The sequence below is a fragment of the Lampetra fluviatilis genome, chromosome 44, assembly GCF_964198595.1.
Source record: "Lampetra fluviatilis chromosome 44, kcLamFluv1.1, whole genome shotgun sequence".
Classification (NCBI taxonomy): domain Eukaryota; kingdom Metazoa; phylum Chordata; class Hyperoartia; order Petromyzontiformes; family Petromyzontidae; genus Lampetra; species Lampetra fluviatilis.
The window spans coordinates 364,612-379,441 of NC_136318.1; the positions used below are offsets into that span (position 1 = coordinate 364,612).

The 14,830-nt window shown below is 49.8% G+C and overlaps 1 protein-coding gene across 1 annotated transcript in view; it reads left to right on the top strand.

Annotated features, from left to right (window-relative positions):
• The window catches only part of LOC144947214 (putative helicase MOV-10), a 40,234-nt gene that overhangs the window by 10,758 nt on the left and 14,646 nt on the right, over window positions 1–14,830 (top strand). The window contains exons 5-9 of the mRNA XM_078876408.1: window positions 1,664–1,910; window positions 9,494–9,656; window positions 10,400–10,554; window positions 13,086–13,265; window positions 13,947–14,094. Of these exons, the coding sequence (XP_078732534.1) occupies window positions 1,664–1,910; window positions 9,494–9,656; window positions 10,400–10,554; window positions 13,086–13,265; window positions 13,947–14,094 (893 nt within the window). The remainder of the gene's footprint in view (window positions 1–1,663; window positions 1,911–9,493; window positions 9,657–10,399; window positions 10,555–13,085; window positions 13,266–13,946; window positions 14,095–14,830) is intronic.

Consider the following 14,830-nt stretch of genomic DNA (forward strand, 5'->3'; position numbering starts at 1 on the left):
AGCCTTTTAATCATTCATTGACCTGACACTATCTGAGGCTCTCTGAGACTATTTGAGACTGATACTATCTGTGTCTGTCTGAGTTTTTCTGGCACTGTCGTGCACCCATGCGCATGCCACACAAAAAGGCCGCCACAGTGGCAAGATGTTCACGACCTTGCCTGGTATACAGGAGGTCGTGGATTCAATCCCGACCCTGACGCCTGCTGTGTATTTGGAGGTTGCATGTTCTCCCCGTGTTCGCTTGGATTCTTCTCCAGGCCCTCTAGTTTTTCCCTCCACATTAGAATCAATATGCTTTCAGAGTATTTGGCTGCTACTATAAATTTCCACGTGACAAGTCACTTCATTGAGCTATCATTTGTGGCCAGGTCACTTCTGACAGCTATACAGCTCAGTGGGCCTGACCTGGTAAAATAAAATATATATTGTCTTCAGAATAGTGGTTTCGGGTCAGCCCAGAGATCTCTCACGGTGGCCTTGGCTTTGCACCCCTCGTGACACGGGGATTACCCAAGAGTGGCGTTGCTTTCCTGGCATATTGTCTGGACAAGGCTATCCACGGTCGTCGTGCGGGAAGCGCACTACGTTACGCTGCGAGTAAAGATTAACGTAGGAGCAATGGAGGCAATGGCAATGTACAGTTGTGTATGTACGTCTGTTGAACTGATTTTGTGCTGTACGTAGCCAATCGCGCTAATCAGAGGTGCAGGGGGAAGGGCAACAAACTAAACACAAAAAAGCAATTGGGGGTCTTCACTGGTCATCTTTTATTGACTGACAGTCAACTGCCTTCCCACAGATTGCTCTGCTGCAGTGGCCACTTTGCTCACATTCATTTCCACCCAGGCTCTTAACTTTAGTCAGTTGTTCGATTTGTTAAAAGTTATCGTAACCAGCTCACCTTACATTTATTCGCATTTTATTATTTTACGAATAGAGGCATCTTAATTCAATCCATACCTCCTGTAGACATTTCGAGATTTGGTTAAAACCTGAAGTGAGCCCTCAGTTGCGACTGCACGTTGCTGCTCTGCAGAATGATTGTTGACTTAAAGCTTTCATGACTGCAGTAATTCATATTCTTTGGGTCTTTCGGTAAAGTCACGTAGATAGGTTAAAATTAATACAAATAAAATAAACCAAAAACTACGACGTTTTGATCACAACACAAGCGATTGACATCCTGATGACGATCGCTTGTGTTGTGATCGAAACGTCGTAGTTTTTTGTTTATTTTATTTTCTTGCCAGTTGCTGTTCGTGTTTCAGCACCATCACTTGAACCTCGTTGTCACGTCGGGGCTTCATCAACAACAGCTGACCCTGCTTTTGCAATACAGTCCATCACCAAGACAGAGCTTAACCGCCACTCAGTTATTTGTTCACACATTGTTGAATACGGTATTAAAATTGTATTATGGGTAATATTAAAGATGTGTTAATTGTCAACTGCGCGCCGCCCGACTCTCGGCGGACGTTAAAGATCCCGTCACTTAATTCCGAGAGAGTGGGCCGTTGTGTACCGCCGACAAGGTCCACATTTTCCAGATTAGGAAATTCACCATAAATACTCAATTGAGATGACAGCCATGAACAGCGCGGGAGCGGATACCCGGCGCACAAATGATTTTGTTTGCTGGCGTTGTGTGGTCCACATGCAGGTGGGAAGCCGTTCTGCATGCACGTGACCTTTTGCACAAAAACTCGCGGCCACCACATGCTGCTGCTGGTCTTCGAGTTTCTGTTTGAGGGCGAGGAGGTGCCGTTCCACGTGGCGCGCTCCATCACCATGGAGACACGATCGGAGCTGAGCGACGCGCTGCAGCCCACGAAGCCGTACGAGCCAATCAAGCAGAGACCTCCCATCTACCGCAATCGCGGCACCGTGGATGGGGTGAAGCCGGACATGTGAGCCCACACGACACGACTTCCTTGCACAGTGGACATTGTACACCGGCGTCACAGAGTTTTGTTTCTCGCCGACAACCTGAATGGCGCAAAGGATTTTATGATGCCACAATGCACGCGAGACCAGACATTGATAACATTCACGATAATGTCAGCCTGTAATGCACAGCGCCGGTATTCGCTCGCTCTCAAAGAGAGAGAACGACGACTTGGGATGGGCGAGGAGGGACCACAAAGGGGTGGGAAAGGCGGTCGGGTGGTGAGCCCGTGCCAAATTTCACCCAAAGCTCTGCAGTACTTTATGTATATGTATACATGGCGTGGTTGTTGGCCAATTAATGAGTGTTTACTTGTGGCCAGAAACCGGAACACCCGGAGACAATCCACACATGTGAGGGGGCAACAACTATTCCATGGAGATGGAACAGGTGGAGTCCACACCACCCTGCACCACCTTCTCCTGGCAGAGCCAGGGTGTGGCACCTCGATGCCCATGGGAAGGGAGTTTCACAACATCTGTGCGATCCACCAACCCTCGCTGCCTCCACAGTGCTGGACTAGAGGCGTGCATTGCTACCACCGCCCGGCTTAAGACTTCGGAGAGCCACACCAAGGCACCTTTGTGGTTATTCGGGTTCAGTATTCACGCCGAGGGCTCATTGATGGGTTTTCGGGTGCCACCGCAGTGGGGAAGCACAAAATGCAATTAAACATGATGCTGACAGTAGTCACGTGTTCTTGCATGTGCTTGACATGCCTTGAAGTGCGTGTGCAAAGCAACAGCTCAGGTCTCGGACACTGGGCTCCTATTCCAAACTACGGTGGTTATAGCTGAAAGGGCACTCGCCACAGAAACCCATGACATTTGTGAAATACAGATTAGAACACACTTGCATAGTGTAAGTGGCAATTTCAGAATCGGAATCTTTATTTAGACTGCAGGAGGAATACGATGAGCTTTAAAGCTCTTTTTCACTGATCTCCAGTCGGGCGGGTCACAAAGTTACAACAAACAAGACAAAGAATGGAATAATAGATTTTGACTTAAAACTTTCGTGACTGCAGGAATTCATTTCCTTTGGATCTTTCGGTCACGTAGATAGAAAAAATAAAAGTAAATAAAATAAAAAAATACAACGTTTCGATCATAACACAAAGCGATCGTCCTGATGAAGCGACCGTCCTGATGTAAAAGACAGGTAAGGGTTTGCTTGATTGATCAATTTTAAAATAAATAAAAATGCTGTCAATCAATCAGCCTTTTAGGACTTTTCCAGTAATGGGCTATACACTGATGATGAGACTCGGAGAAGTTGAAACCAAGGTTTGATTTAAATGCCAGTAATTATCTCTGTAGGCCATTTATAGGACGTGGCCTCGTGTGGATAAGATGTTTATTGCAGCAGTTATTTGCAAATTCTACATTTGACGTAACAAAAATGTGGCAACACCACTTTTTGTTTAACTGAATTGCATAAAACGAACAAAACGTGGCATTCCCACATTTTTGTTAGTTTTAATTTCAAAAACATTTTGCATAAAAATAGCAAAAATGTGGGCATGCAAAAACATTTTGCATAAAAGTAACAAAAATGTGGGAATTACACTTTTTTGTTAGATATAAACTATGGCTGTGAATTAAATCAATAAGCCATACAAGCCAAAGTTGCCAAGCAGAATCTTGCTGCCGAAGCTCATGTTTTTAATGTTTTTAGAGATGACCAATCTGACCTGAAGCTGGTTCTGAAGCTGGAAAGTTATCCTATCAACAAAGATGAGGTCTCATCAATGGCTCAAGAGGTCAAGTAAGTTGCAATAAAAAACTTTGGTAGATTGATTTTCTTCTTAATCACAACTTGAAGCGTGCCTCACAGTCGTCGCTCACTCTAGAGTAGAGAGAACGACTCAGAGGCATGAGGAACCAAAGACAAGCGGGAAAGGGAGCAATCAGGGGGTTGAGCCAGTGCAAAATTCCCCCCAAGCTCTGTGATCCTTTATATATGAAGGTGTTATTGGCCAAATAATGAGTGTTTACACGTGTGAGAGAGAACCCGGAGAGCGTGGGTACAAACCCACATGGGCGAAGGGGCAGCACTTCATCACCATCATCAGCCATGTTCTATCCACTGCTGGGTGAAGGCTTGCCATCACCATCCCTGACGGGGGTCCCCTTACGCCACCGCCCCTCTCACCGCTGTGCGTGAGCCGCTCTCATTGCGCCACCTCCTTCGTGCTCTCTCTCCTTCAGCTGCCATTTCATCACCAGTCACAGCCAGTGGCCATCGGCCATTCTAGCAACGAATTGTGAACTTGCTGCTGGTGACTCCATTTGCTGGGTGAACTTGCTGCTGGTGACACCATTTGCTGGGTGAACTTGCTGCTCGTGACTCCATTTGCTGGGTGAACTTGCTGCTGGTGACTCCATTTGCTGGGTGAACTTGCTGCTGGTGACTCCATTTGCTGGGTGAACTTGCTGCTGGTGACTCCGTTTTCTGGGTGAACTTGCTGCTGGTGACTCCATTTGCTGGGTGAACTTGCTGCTGGTGACTCCATTTGCTGGGTGAACTTGCTGCTTGTGACTCCATTTGCTGAGTGAACTTGCTGCTGGTGACTCCATTTTCTGGGTGAACTTGCTGCTCGTGACTCCATTTGCTGAGTGAACTTGCTGCTGGTGACTCCATTTGCTGGGTGAACTTGCTGCTCGTGACTCCATTTGCTGGGTGAACTTGCTGCTGGTGACTCCATTTGCTGGGTGAACTTGCTGCTGGTGACTCCATTTGCTGGGTGAACTTGCTGCTTGTGACTCCATTTGCTGAGTGAACTTGCTGCTGGTGACTCCATTTGCTGGGTGAACTTGCTGCTGGTGACTCCATTTGCTGAGTGAACTTGCTGCTGGTGACTCCATTTGCTGAGTGAACTTGCTGCTCGTGACTCCATTTGCTGGGTGAACTTGCTGCTCGTGACTCCATTTGCTGGGTGAACTTGCTGCTGGTGACTCCATTTGCTGAGTGAACTTGCTGCTGGTGACACCATTTGCTGAGTGAACTTGCTGCTCGTGACTCCATTTGCTGGGTGAACTTGCTGCTCGTGACTCCATTTGCTGGGTGAACTTGCTGCTGGTGACTCCATTTGCTGGGTGAACTTGCTGCTGGTGACTCCATTTGCTGGGTGAACTTGCTGCTGGTGATACAATTTGCTGGGTGAACTTGCTGCTCGTGACTTCATTTGTTGGGTGAACTTGCTGCTGGTGACACCATTTGCTGGGTGAACTTGCTGCTGGTGACACCATTTGCTGGGTGAACTTGCTGCTGGTGACTCCATTTGCTGGGTGAACTTGCTGCTCGTGACTCCATTTGCTGGGTGAACTTGCTGCTGGTGACTCCATTTGCTGGGTGAACTTGCTGCTGGTGACTCCATTTTCTGGGTGAACTTGCTGCTGGTGACTCCGTTTTCTGGGTGAACTTGCTGCTGGTGACTCCATTTGCTGGGTGAACTTGCTGCTGGTGACTCCATTTGCTGGGTGAACTTGCTGCTGGTGACTCCATTTGCTGGGTGAACTTGCTGCTCGTGACTCCATTTGCTGGGTGAACTTGCTGCTGGTGACTCCATTTGCTGAGTGAACTTGCTGCTGGTGACTCCATTTGCTGAGTGAACTTGCTGCTGGTGACTCCATTTGCTGGGTGAACTTGCTGCTCGTGACTCCATTTGCTGAGTGAACTTGCTGCTGGTGACTCCATTTGCTGGGTGAACTTGCTGCTTGTGACTCCATTTGCTGGGTGAACTTGCTGCTCGTGACTCCATTTGCTGGGTGAACTTGCTGCTGGTGACTCCATTTGCTGAGTGAACTTGCTGCTGGTGACTCTATTTGCTGGGTGAACTTGCTGCTCGTGACTCCATTTGCTGGGTGAACTTGCTGCTTGTGACTCCATTTGCTGAGTGAACTTGCTGCTCGTGACTCCATTTGCTGGGTGAACTTGCTGCTCGTGACTCCATTTGCTGGGTGAACTTGCTGCTGGTGACTCCATTTGCTGGGTGAACTTGCTGCTGGTGACTCCATTTGCTGGGTGAACTTGCTGCTGGTGACTCCATTTGCTGGGTGAACTTGCTGCTGGTGATACAATTTGCTGGGTGAACTTGCTGATCGTGACTTCATTTGCTGGGTGAACTTGCTGCTGGTGACACCATTTGCTGGGTGAACTTGCTGCTCGTGACTTCATTTGTTGGGTGAACTTGCTGCTGGTGATACAATTTTCTGGGTGAACTTGCTGCTGGTGACACCATTTGCTGGGTGAACTTGCTGCTGGTGACTCCATTTGCTGGGTGAACTTGCTGCTGGTGACTCCATTTTCTGGGTGAACTTGCTGCTGGTGACACCATTTGCTGGATGAACTTGCTGCTGGTGATACAATTTGCTGGGTGAACTTGCTGATCGTGACCTCCATTTGCTGGGTGAACTTGCTGATCGTGACCTCCATTTGCTGGGTGAACTTGCTGATCGTGACCTCCATTTGCTGGGTGAACTTGCTGATCGTGACCTCCATTTGCTGGGTGAACTTGCTGCTGGTGACTCCATTTGCTGAGTGAACTTGCTGCTCGTGACTCCATTTGCTGGGTGAACTTGCTGCTGGTGACTCCATTTGCTGAGTGAACTTGCTGCTCGTGACTCCATTTGCTGGGTGAACTTGCTGCTCGTGACTCCATTTGCTGAGTGAACTTGCTGCTGGTGACTCCATTTGCTGAGTGAACTTGCTGCTCGTGACTCCATTTGTTGGGTGAACTTGCTGCTGGTGACTCCATTTGCTGGGTGAACTTGCTGCTCGTGACTCCATTTGCTGGGTGAACTTGCTGCTGGTGACTCCATTTGCTGAGTGAACTTGCTGCTCGTGACTCCATTTGCTGGGTGAACTTGCTGCTCGTGACTCCATTTGCTGGGTGAACTTGCTGCTGGTGACTCCATTTGCTGGGTGAACTTGCTGCTCGTGACTCCATTTGCTGGGTGAACTTGCTGCTGGTGACTCCATTTGCTGGGTGAACTTGCTGCTCGTGACTCCATTTGCTGGGTGAACTTGCTGCTGGTGACTCCATTTGCTGGGTGAACTTGCTGCTGGTGACTCCATTTGCTGAGTGAACTTGCTGCTCGTGACTCCATTTGCTGGGTGAACTTGCTGCTCGTGACTCCATTTGCTGGGTGAACTTGCTGCTCGTGACTCCATTTGCTGAGTGAACTTGCTGCTGGTGACTCCATTTGCTGGGTGAACTTGCTGCTCGTGACTCCATTTGCTGGGTGAACTTGCTGCTGGTGACTCCATTTGCTGGGTGAACTTGCTGCTCGTGACTCCATTTGCTGGGTGAACTTGCTGCTGATGACTCCATTTGCTGGGTGAACTTGCTGCTGGTGACTCCATTTGCTGAGTGAACTTGCTGCTCGTGACTCCATTTGCTGGGTGAACTTGCTGCTCGTGACTCCATTTGCTGGGTGAACTTGCTGCTCGTGACTCCATTTGCTGGGTGAACTTGCTGCTGGTGACTCCATTTGCTGGGTGAACTTGCTGCTCGTGACTCCATTTGCTGAGTGAACTTGCTGCTCGTGACTCCATTTGCTGGGTGAACTTTCTGCTCGTGACTCCATTTGCTGGGTGAACTTGCTGCTCGTGACTCCATTTGCTGGGTGAACTTGCTGCTCGTGACTCCATTTGCTGAGTGAACTTGCTGCTCGTGACTCCATTTGCTGGGTGAACTTTCTGCTCGTGACTCCATTTGCTGGGTGAACTTGCTGCTCGTGACTCCATTTGCTGGGTGAACTTGCTGCTGGTGACTCCATTTGCTGGGTGAACTTGCTGCTGGTGACTCCATTTGCTGAGTGAACTTGCTGCTCGTGACTCCATTTGCTGGGTGAACTTGCTGCTGGTGACTCCATTTGCTGGGTGAACTTGCTGCTCGTGACTCCATTTGCTGAGTGAACTTGCTGCTGGTGACTCCATTTTCTGGGTGAACTTGCTGCTCGTGACTCCATTTGCCAAGTGAACTTGCTGCTGGTGACTCCATTTGCTGAGTGAACTTGCTGCTCGTGACTCCATTTGCTGGGTGAACTTGCTGCTCGTGACTCCATTTGCTGGGTGAACTTGCTGCTGGTGACTCCATTTGCTGGGTGAACTTGCTGCTGGTGACTCCATTTGCTGGGTGAACTTGCTGCTGGTGACTCCATTTGCTGGGTGAACTTGCTGCTGGTGATACAATTTGCTGGGTGAACTTGCTGATCGTGACTTCATTTGCTGGGTGAACTTGCTGCTGGTGATACAATTTTCTGGGTGAACTTGCTGCTGGTGACACCATTTGCTGGGTGAACTTGCTGCTGGTGACTCCATTTTCTGGGTGAACTTGCTGCTGGTGACTCCATTTTCTGGGTGAACTTGCAGCTGGTGATACAATTTGCTGGGTGAACTTGCTGATCGTGACCTCCATTTGCTGGGTGAACTTGCTGATCGTGACCTCCATTGGCTGGGTGAACTTGCTGATCGTGACCTCCATTTGCTGGGTGAACTTGCTGCTGGTGACTTTCATTTTGAGCGAATTTCCCTTTACCCCGACTTGAAAGCATTTATTTGTTTTTAATGACTTTCTTTCACTCACTTTGAGCGAAATTCACCACCTAGGTGTGGGGCAAAAGACAAAAGCAAATTATGGAAATGGCACGGAACAAGTTCAGATGGTGTCTCACTGAAAATAAAAATGCTTTTTATTGTAAACTGGAGGGCAGTCCATCCTACAGACAGGGCTAGCTTCCCCATCAGCTCAGGCCCCTTGTCTCACCAGGTCTCCCCTCACTGGTGTCTTCCCCATGAGCACCACTGCTCCTCTGTAGGCCATTCAATACTCACCAGGCACCTGGATATGACTCGCCACCTCACACTGCCACCAGATACTCACCACGCACCTGACACTACTGCTACTCACTCACCAGACACCTGGTATCCGACTCCCACAATACGCCGCTCGCAAGACACCACCACCACCACTCGCGAGTGATTTTTTTTATGAAGTTGCACTTTCCCACGTACAGACAATAGATTTAAAAAAAGATGAACTGAACATTTACATTTTTAAATACATTTTTAAGAGCTGCGGTGTAACGATTTGCATTATTTTTACTTGATCCAAGTGGCTAATTTCAGTAATTTCCTTAATTTGTTGGGTATTTTTAATTATGCAAAATAATACAAATATTGGGGCCCCAGCTTAACTGAGCCCCTCCTGCCTCCAAATGAGATCTGTCATCTCCTCCTCTGGAGTCTCGTCTCATTCCCTGACGTGTGTCCACTGTTTTACCCATGAGATCTGTTTAAAACATGTTTTCAACTGGTTTCATACTTCATATTGTATGATGCGATATATGGTTCCACCTATTGCCTTTTTTTGCTGTTTTCATATTCCCATTTTTTTTATTAACGTTTCAATCACATGTTCGTCATTGTCGTCTCTGAGTACGCAGAGATGGCTAGGAAATAACGATACTAGAAGTCCGATCATTTTAGAGCGTTTGATTGTTTTACTGTGCAGTGCATTGAATCTTGTTTTGGTTTTAGTTCATGGCTTCAAGATCCACTGACATTTTTGAATTACAAGAAGAAGTTTCATCATCTGCTTCACTTGGATGAATTGCAAATGAGGTCCGATATCCGGGTATATGACTTGGAAGACCAAATCATGGAGCCTGATCTCAACAACAGAAAACTTCTCAAGTTAAGAGTAAGTAGTAACCAAGGCAACATCTACACTTAAATGCACTCTTTGCATGACAACTGCAGCATTTATTTCCACAAAGCTGAGTTACGATTTTTGTAGATATCTCAGTCAAGGTGAAATTTCCTCTGACCCAATCGCCCAGAGTTTACCCGACCTCGTCAGATATATCTGAAGCTCGGCAGGCTCGAATCTGGCTCAGTGCTTGGACACGTGACCGCCATGCACGACATGTGGTTATTGATGGCTACGGGGATACATGGCGGGCAGCAGAGGTTAGTGCAGCCAATTCCATCGTTGCATGGTACTTCAATGGTCCCATGTCCACACTTCACGTCTTCACCGGTGTGGCGAGGTATACGGGCACGTGCCTTGGTGGGGAGATGTTAACTCCCTCACCTGGTGAACACGAGGCCGTGGGTTCCATCCCATCCCTGACGCCTGCTGTATATTTGGAGTTTGCGTCTCTCTCCCCGTGGTCGCATGGATTTTTCTCCAGGTCCTGCGGGTTTTTTCTCTACATTTAGAATTGACATCACGCGTTTCGAGTATTTGGCTGATGTAAATTTCCACGCGATGATCCACTTTGTTTGGCGATCATAGCTCAGTAGTTTATAATTTGAGTTTTTAACTTCGCATGGCCATGGGGAGGCCCTCGCCCTGACGGCGGAGGGCCCCCGGGGACCGCATGAGCGAGGCGGCGTCCTGGGCGGCGACGATGCTGACGCTCGGCGTGATCCCCGCCGCAGGTGCCGGGCGTGGCGGAGAGCCGCCCCTCGGTGCTGCGGGGAGACAGGCTGGTGGTGAGCGAGAGCGCGCGGCGCAGCGCCGACGGCTGCATGGACTTCACGGGCTACGTGCACGGGGTGCACCTGGAGGACGTCTCCCTCGGATTCTCCTCCTCGTAAGATCCACGGCTTCACTGCGCAGCGGGTCGCTCCGTCGTCACACCTGCGCTGCATTCACCACGCTCGGGGTGCAGCGGGTCGCTGCGTCGTCACACCTGCGCTGCATTCACCACGCTCAGGGTGCAGCGGGTCGCTCCGTCGTCACACCTGCGCTGCATTCACCACGCTCAGGGTGCAGCGGGTCGCTGCGTCGTCACACCTGCGCTGCATTCACCACGCTCAGGGTGCAGCGGGTCGCTCCGTCGTCACACCTGCGCTGCATTCACCACGCTCGGGGTGCAGCGGGTCGCTGCGTCGTCACACCTGCTTTACCGGTGGTTGTGCTCGGTATTGGGTTCGTTTAAACATTTCCCCTTGTGTGATGAACTAAACTAAAGTTCAGTTGTTTTTGAGATGTATGTTATGCTTCAGTGGGACCTTGCTTAATTTGATTTGAACGGTACATTACAGCCTGCTTTGTTAATAAGGAAGGCTGCAAAGTTGGGTTCAGGATAAATATGAGCTAAACAAGCGTCATGAACCATGAGTTTGCTAAACGAATGGAGATTTTTGTTGGAAGGTCAACTTAAATCAAGAAGTGGATTAGAGCGAATTGGAGTTATTTTGAAAAGTTTAACCTGATAATAAAGGAACATTCCAATGTGGAGAGAGAACAAAGTGTTTGCTCCGCGTGCTCTGCTTCTCGTATGACGCATGGCTCAGAATTAACAACACGAATGGTGCAAACATTGAAAAGTTAGCAAAGGAGTGTGGAGAGGCGCACGCTTTGGATTACGCTGAGAATCGGCGAGAGGAACATGTGGGCGCCATGGTGGCGAGATGTTAACTACCTCGCCTGGTGTACAGGAGGTCGGGGGTTCGATCCCGACCCTGACGCCTGCTGCTATATTTGGAGTTTGCGTGTCTCTGTCCCTGTGTTCGTGTGGATCTTTCTCCGGGACCTCCGATTTTTCCCTCCACATTTAGAATCACGCGTTCAAAGTATGGGATCCTATACATTTGTAGTGTAGCACAAGTCGGAGACGAGGCAGTTGCAGGAGGCACCTTCTTTATTAACACTCCTTAGGTTCACAGGTTCGCCTCGCTCCTTCTCGATGTCGTACAGCCGAGCCTAGACACAACTCTAACCGCATTACACTGACGGCGTTGACCGAGACGGCCAACAACTATCCGGCCACGCAATTATCGAGTGAAGGTGCCAGCGACGATGAGACCAGTCCACTCCCAGAACCGGCAGCTCTCCGCTGTTTTTATCCTACCGGGCGCGGCCTGGCTCCGCCCCGGCCGCGCCTCCCATCTGGAACCCACTAACGGGTTCCAGGGGCTTCCCGATGAGGTCTTCTGTGACCCTTGCCCCAGTTCCTCCGCCCTGCCGGCACGCCCTGCCGGCACGCACAGCCGTGTGTGCGCTCGACGGCGTGAGTGCGCTAACTATCCACCGCAGTTGCCGCTGCTGGACAGCAGTCGACGCTGTGTCACTACACATTTATAAAGGTCGCTTCTAAAAAAAGAGCTTTTTATAGCGAAGTGGGCCTTTTCTGGTAAAATAAAAATAGTAAAAATAGAACGTACGCAGGTGAATGATGTCACGTAAACTATGAAGGAGGAAAGTAAGTGAGCTAGGGGAGGTCGTGTCGATAGCAGGGATGGTGGACAATGGTCAAGAATGTTAATGGAGTGGCAGCTGAGGAATGGAGCTCTCTGTGCGAGAGGAACGTCCACCGAGGAGATGGAGCGGTGAAATCAGCCCGTGGGTGCAGGTGCTGGGTGGATTGTTACACCGTAGAACCGTGGGAGATGGTGACGGCTTGGGGAGGCCGTCATTCAGCAGTGGATTGATGAAGGCTGACAATGGTGACGAGTATTGTGAAGCCCTTTGTCAACCTGCCCACGCCATGTCTGCTCTGGGTTATTGTTTGGCCATAGTTCACCATGCTGGTCATTCCAGTCCAGGACCAGTTCTGATATCACTCACTGGAGATGTCAGTTAGGGTTGGGAATCGAACTCGGGGAATCGGGTTCATACAGCTCAGTGCGTGAACCACTCCACCCCAATCCGACTTGACATGGCTCTCGTTCCAGTCCATTTTATAAGCGTACAGGCGTTTACAGCACACAGCTGCGAGCATTGAATAATGAACAAGCCAGGGTCTCTCTCAACGCGTTGCACATCACGTGCCCTGAGAGATGAGCATGGAATGCTTGAAGGAGTCACTTCTGCTGTGGCACCGGGAGGGCAGGGGATCGTTCCGTTGTTTGCATTCAACAAGAGAAACCAGGAGGAACAACTACAAACGATGATGACGACAGCATGTGCGCGCACACCGCACGTGCACACGTCGCACACCGGGGCGAGTTGGGTAGTAGGGGCGGGGGAGGGGGAGCCGGGGCAGCGGGGGGCGATCGAGAGTCTGTGCGTCGCGAGTGACCGTCTTGTATTTCTCATTCTTCTCAAAGGTTGTCCTTTGACTTTTCAGTGACCGCAGTTATGTTTTTCGTGTGTGTCTGTTTCGTGCGGCAACCGTAGGTTCTTGAATCTATTTTTGAAGAACATGAAGTTCGATGTGATGTTCACGTTCAACCGGACGCCACTGAAACTGCAGCACCGTGCCGTGGACCAGGCGGTGGCGAACCCGGCCTTCGAGCACGTCCTGTTCCCTACAGGCTCCTACGACATGACGATACAGGATCCCAGCTCACAACTCGTGTAAGCGGTGTGCGGTGACCTTTGTTGGTGATGGCGTTGACTGCGAGACTTGCCTACCGCCCATAATTTCCAGTCGTGCTGAGGTCCTGGCTTGACCTGTAACGCGGCCCAGCTCAGGATGGAGCCACTCCATTGCTTTCAGGGACCCACGAGTGAGTGGCTCTGCTGTGGCTTGGCTCAGTCTCGGCTCTATGGAAATGTTGAGCGTCGCTGGGACCCGGCTCAAGTTAAGCGCCACTTTCAGCCGGTTTACTTGAGCCAGAGCCAACCCATAAAGACCCCACACGTCCATCAATAACACAGCCGATGTGGCAGCGCCACGGTGGTAAGATGTTAACTACCTCGCCTGGTACACAGGAGGTTGCGGATTCGATCCCAACCCTGACGCCTGTATAGGTGTAGTTTTCATGTTCTCCCCGTGGTCGCGTGGATTTTTCTCCGGGTCCTCCGGTTTTTCCCGTCACATTTATAATTGACATGCGTTCAGAGTATTTGGCTGCTGTAAATTTCCACGTGACAAGCCACTAAGTTGAGCTTTCATTTGTGGCCAGGCCGCTTCTGAAAAAGAGCTATGTAGCTCAGTGAGCCTTACCTGGTAAAATGAAATAATGGCTGATATAGATGCGTCGGTCTTGCTGGGGAAGGCGCTGACTGCCGAGTCCCCCCCTTGTTGTGACCCAGGCTGTACAACCGCATCCTGTCCGAGAACCCGGAGCAGTATCGTGCCGTGCAAAACATCGTGTCTGGAATCTCACGCCCTGCGCCGTACCTCATCTTCGGGCCTCCAGGGACCGGCAAGACGGTGACTCTGGTGGAATCCATCCGTCAGGTCAGTGCGGGAGACCCACCCAGCCCACACGCAGTTCACAATTTCAGTTCAATTTCTCGATTGAAAACGCATTTATTTAGAGCTGCATTTTATTTTTAGTGGTGTTGTCCTTCCCCCGTACCTCTAATTTTTGCACGGTTAGCTATGTACGGTGCGAGAGAAGTTCAACATTCCATATCTACACAAAGTAACCTACTGACCAACTGACTTGGGCATTTCATATTCGCAGGTTTTGATTAAAGCTTTAAAATTATAATGATATTCTTGGCTCTTGGTCAGCCCACTGCTGGATTAAGGATTCCCGACACCGTGTCGGTCAAGGGGGTTGTATGACCATACTTCACCACGCTGGTCAGAACGGGTTAGTGAAGTTGACGTTCAGCACTGGTTCAGATGTCACTCGCCACGCACGTTAGCCCTGGTCGGCAATGGAACTCGATCGATGCGGCTCCGGGCTACGGTGCAACGTTTTCGCATCGTGCACAGAACCGTTTCATCAGTGTTGGCTCCACCCTAACCCTGCATGAAGCCTCGCCCACTTTAGGCTGTTCAGCAATGGCTGCCTGAAAGATGGAGGAATGGGTGAGGCTTTGGGTGCGATCAGACTCGTGAATTAAAAAATACGGATAAAAAAAAAAGTGGTGGAATGGTGCCCAAATAATCTTCCGTAAAGGGCATCCCCAGCATTGCAATCGCTGATTTTCGTATGTTGGTTCCATTCAATAATTTATGTCAT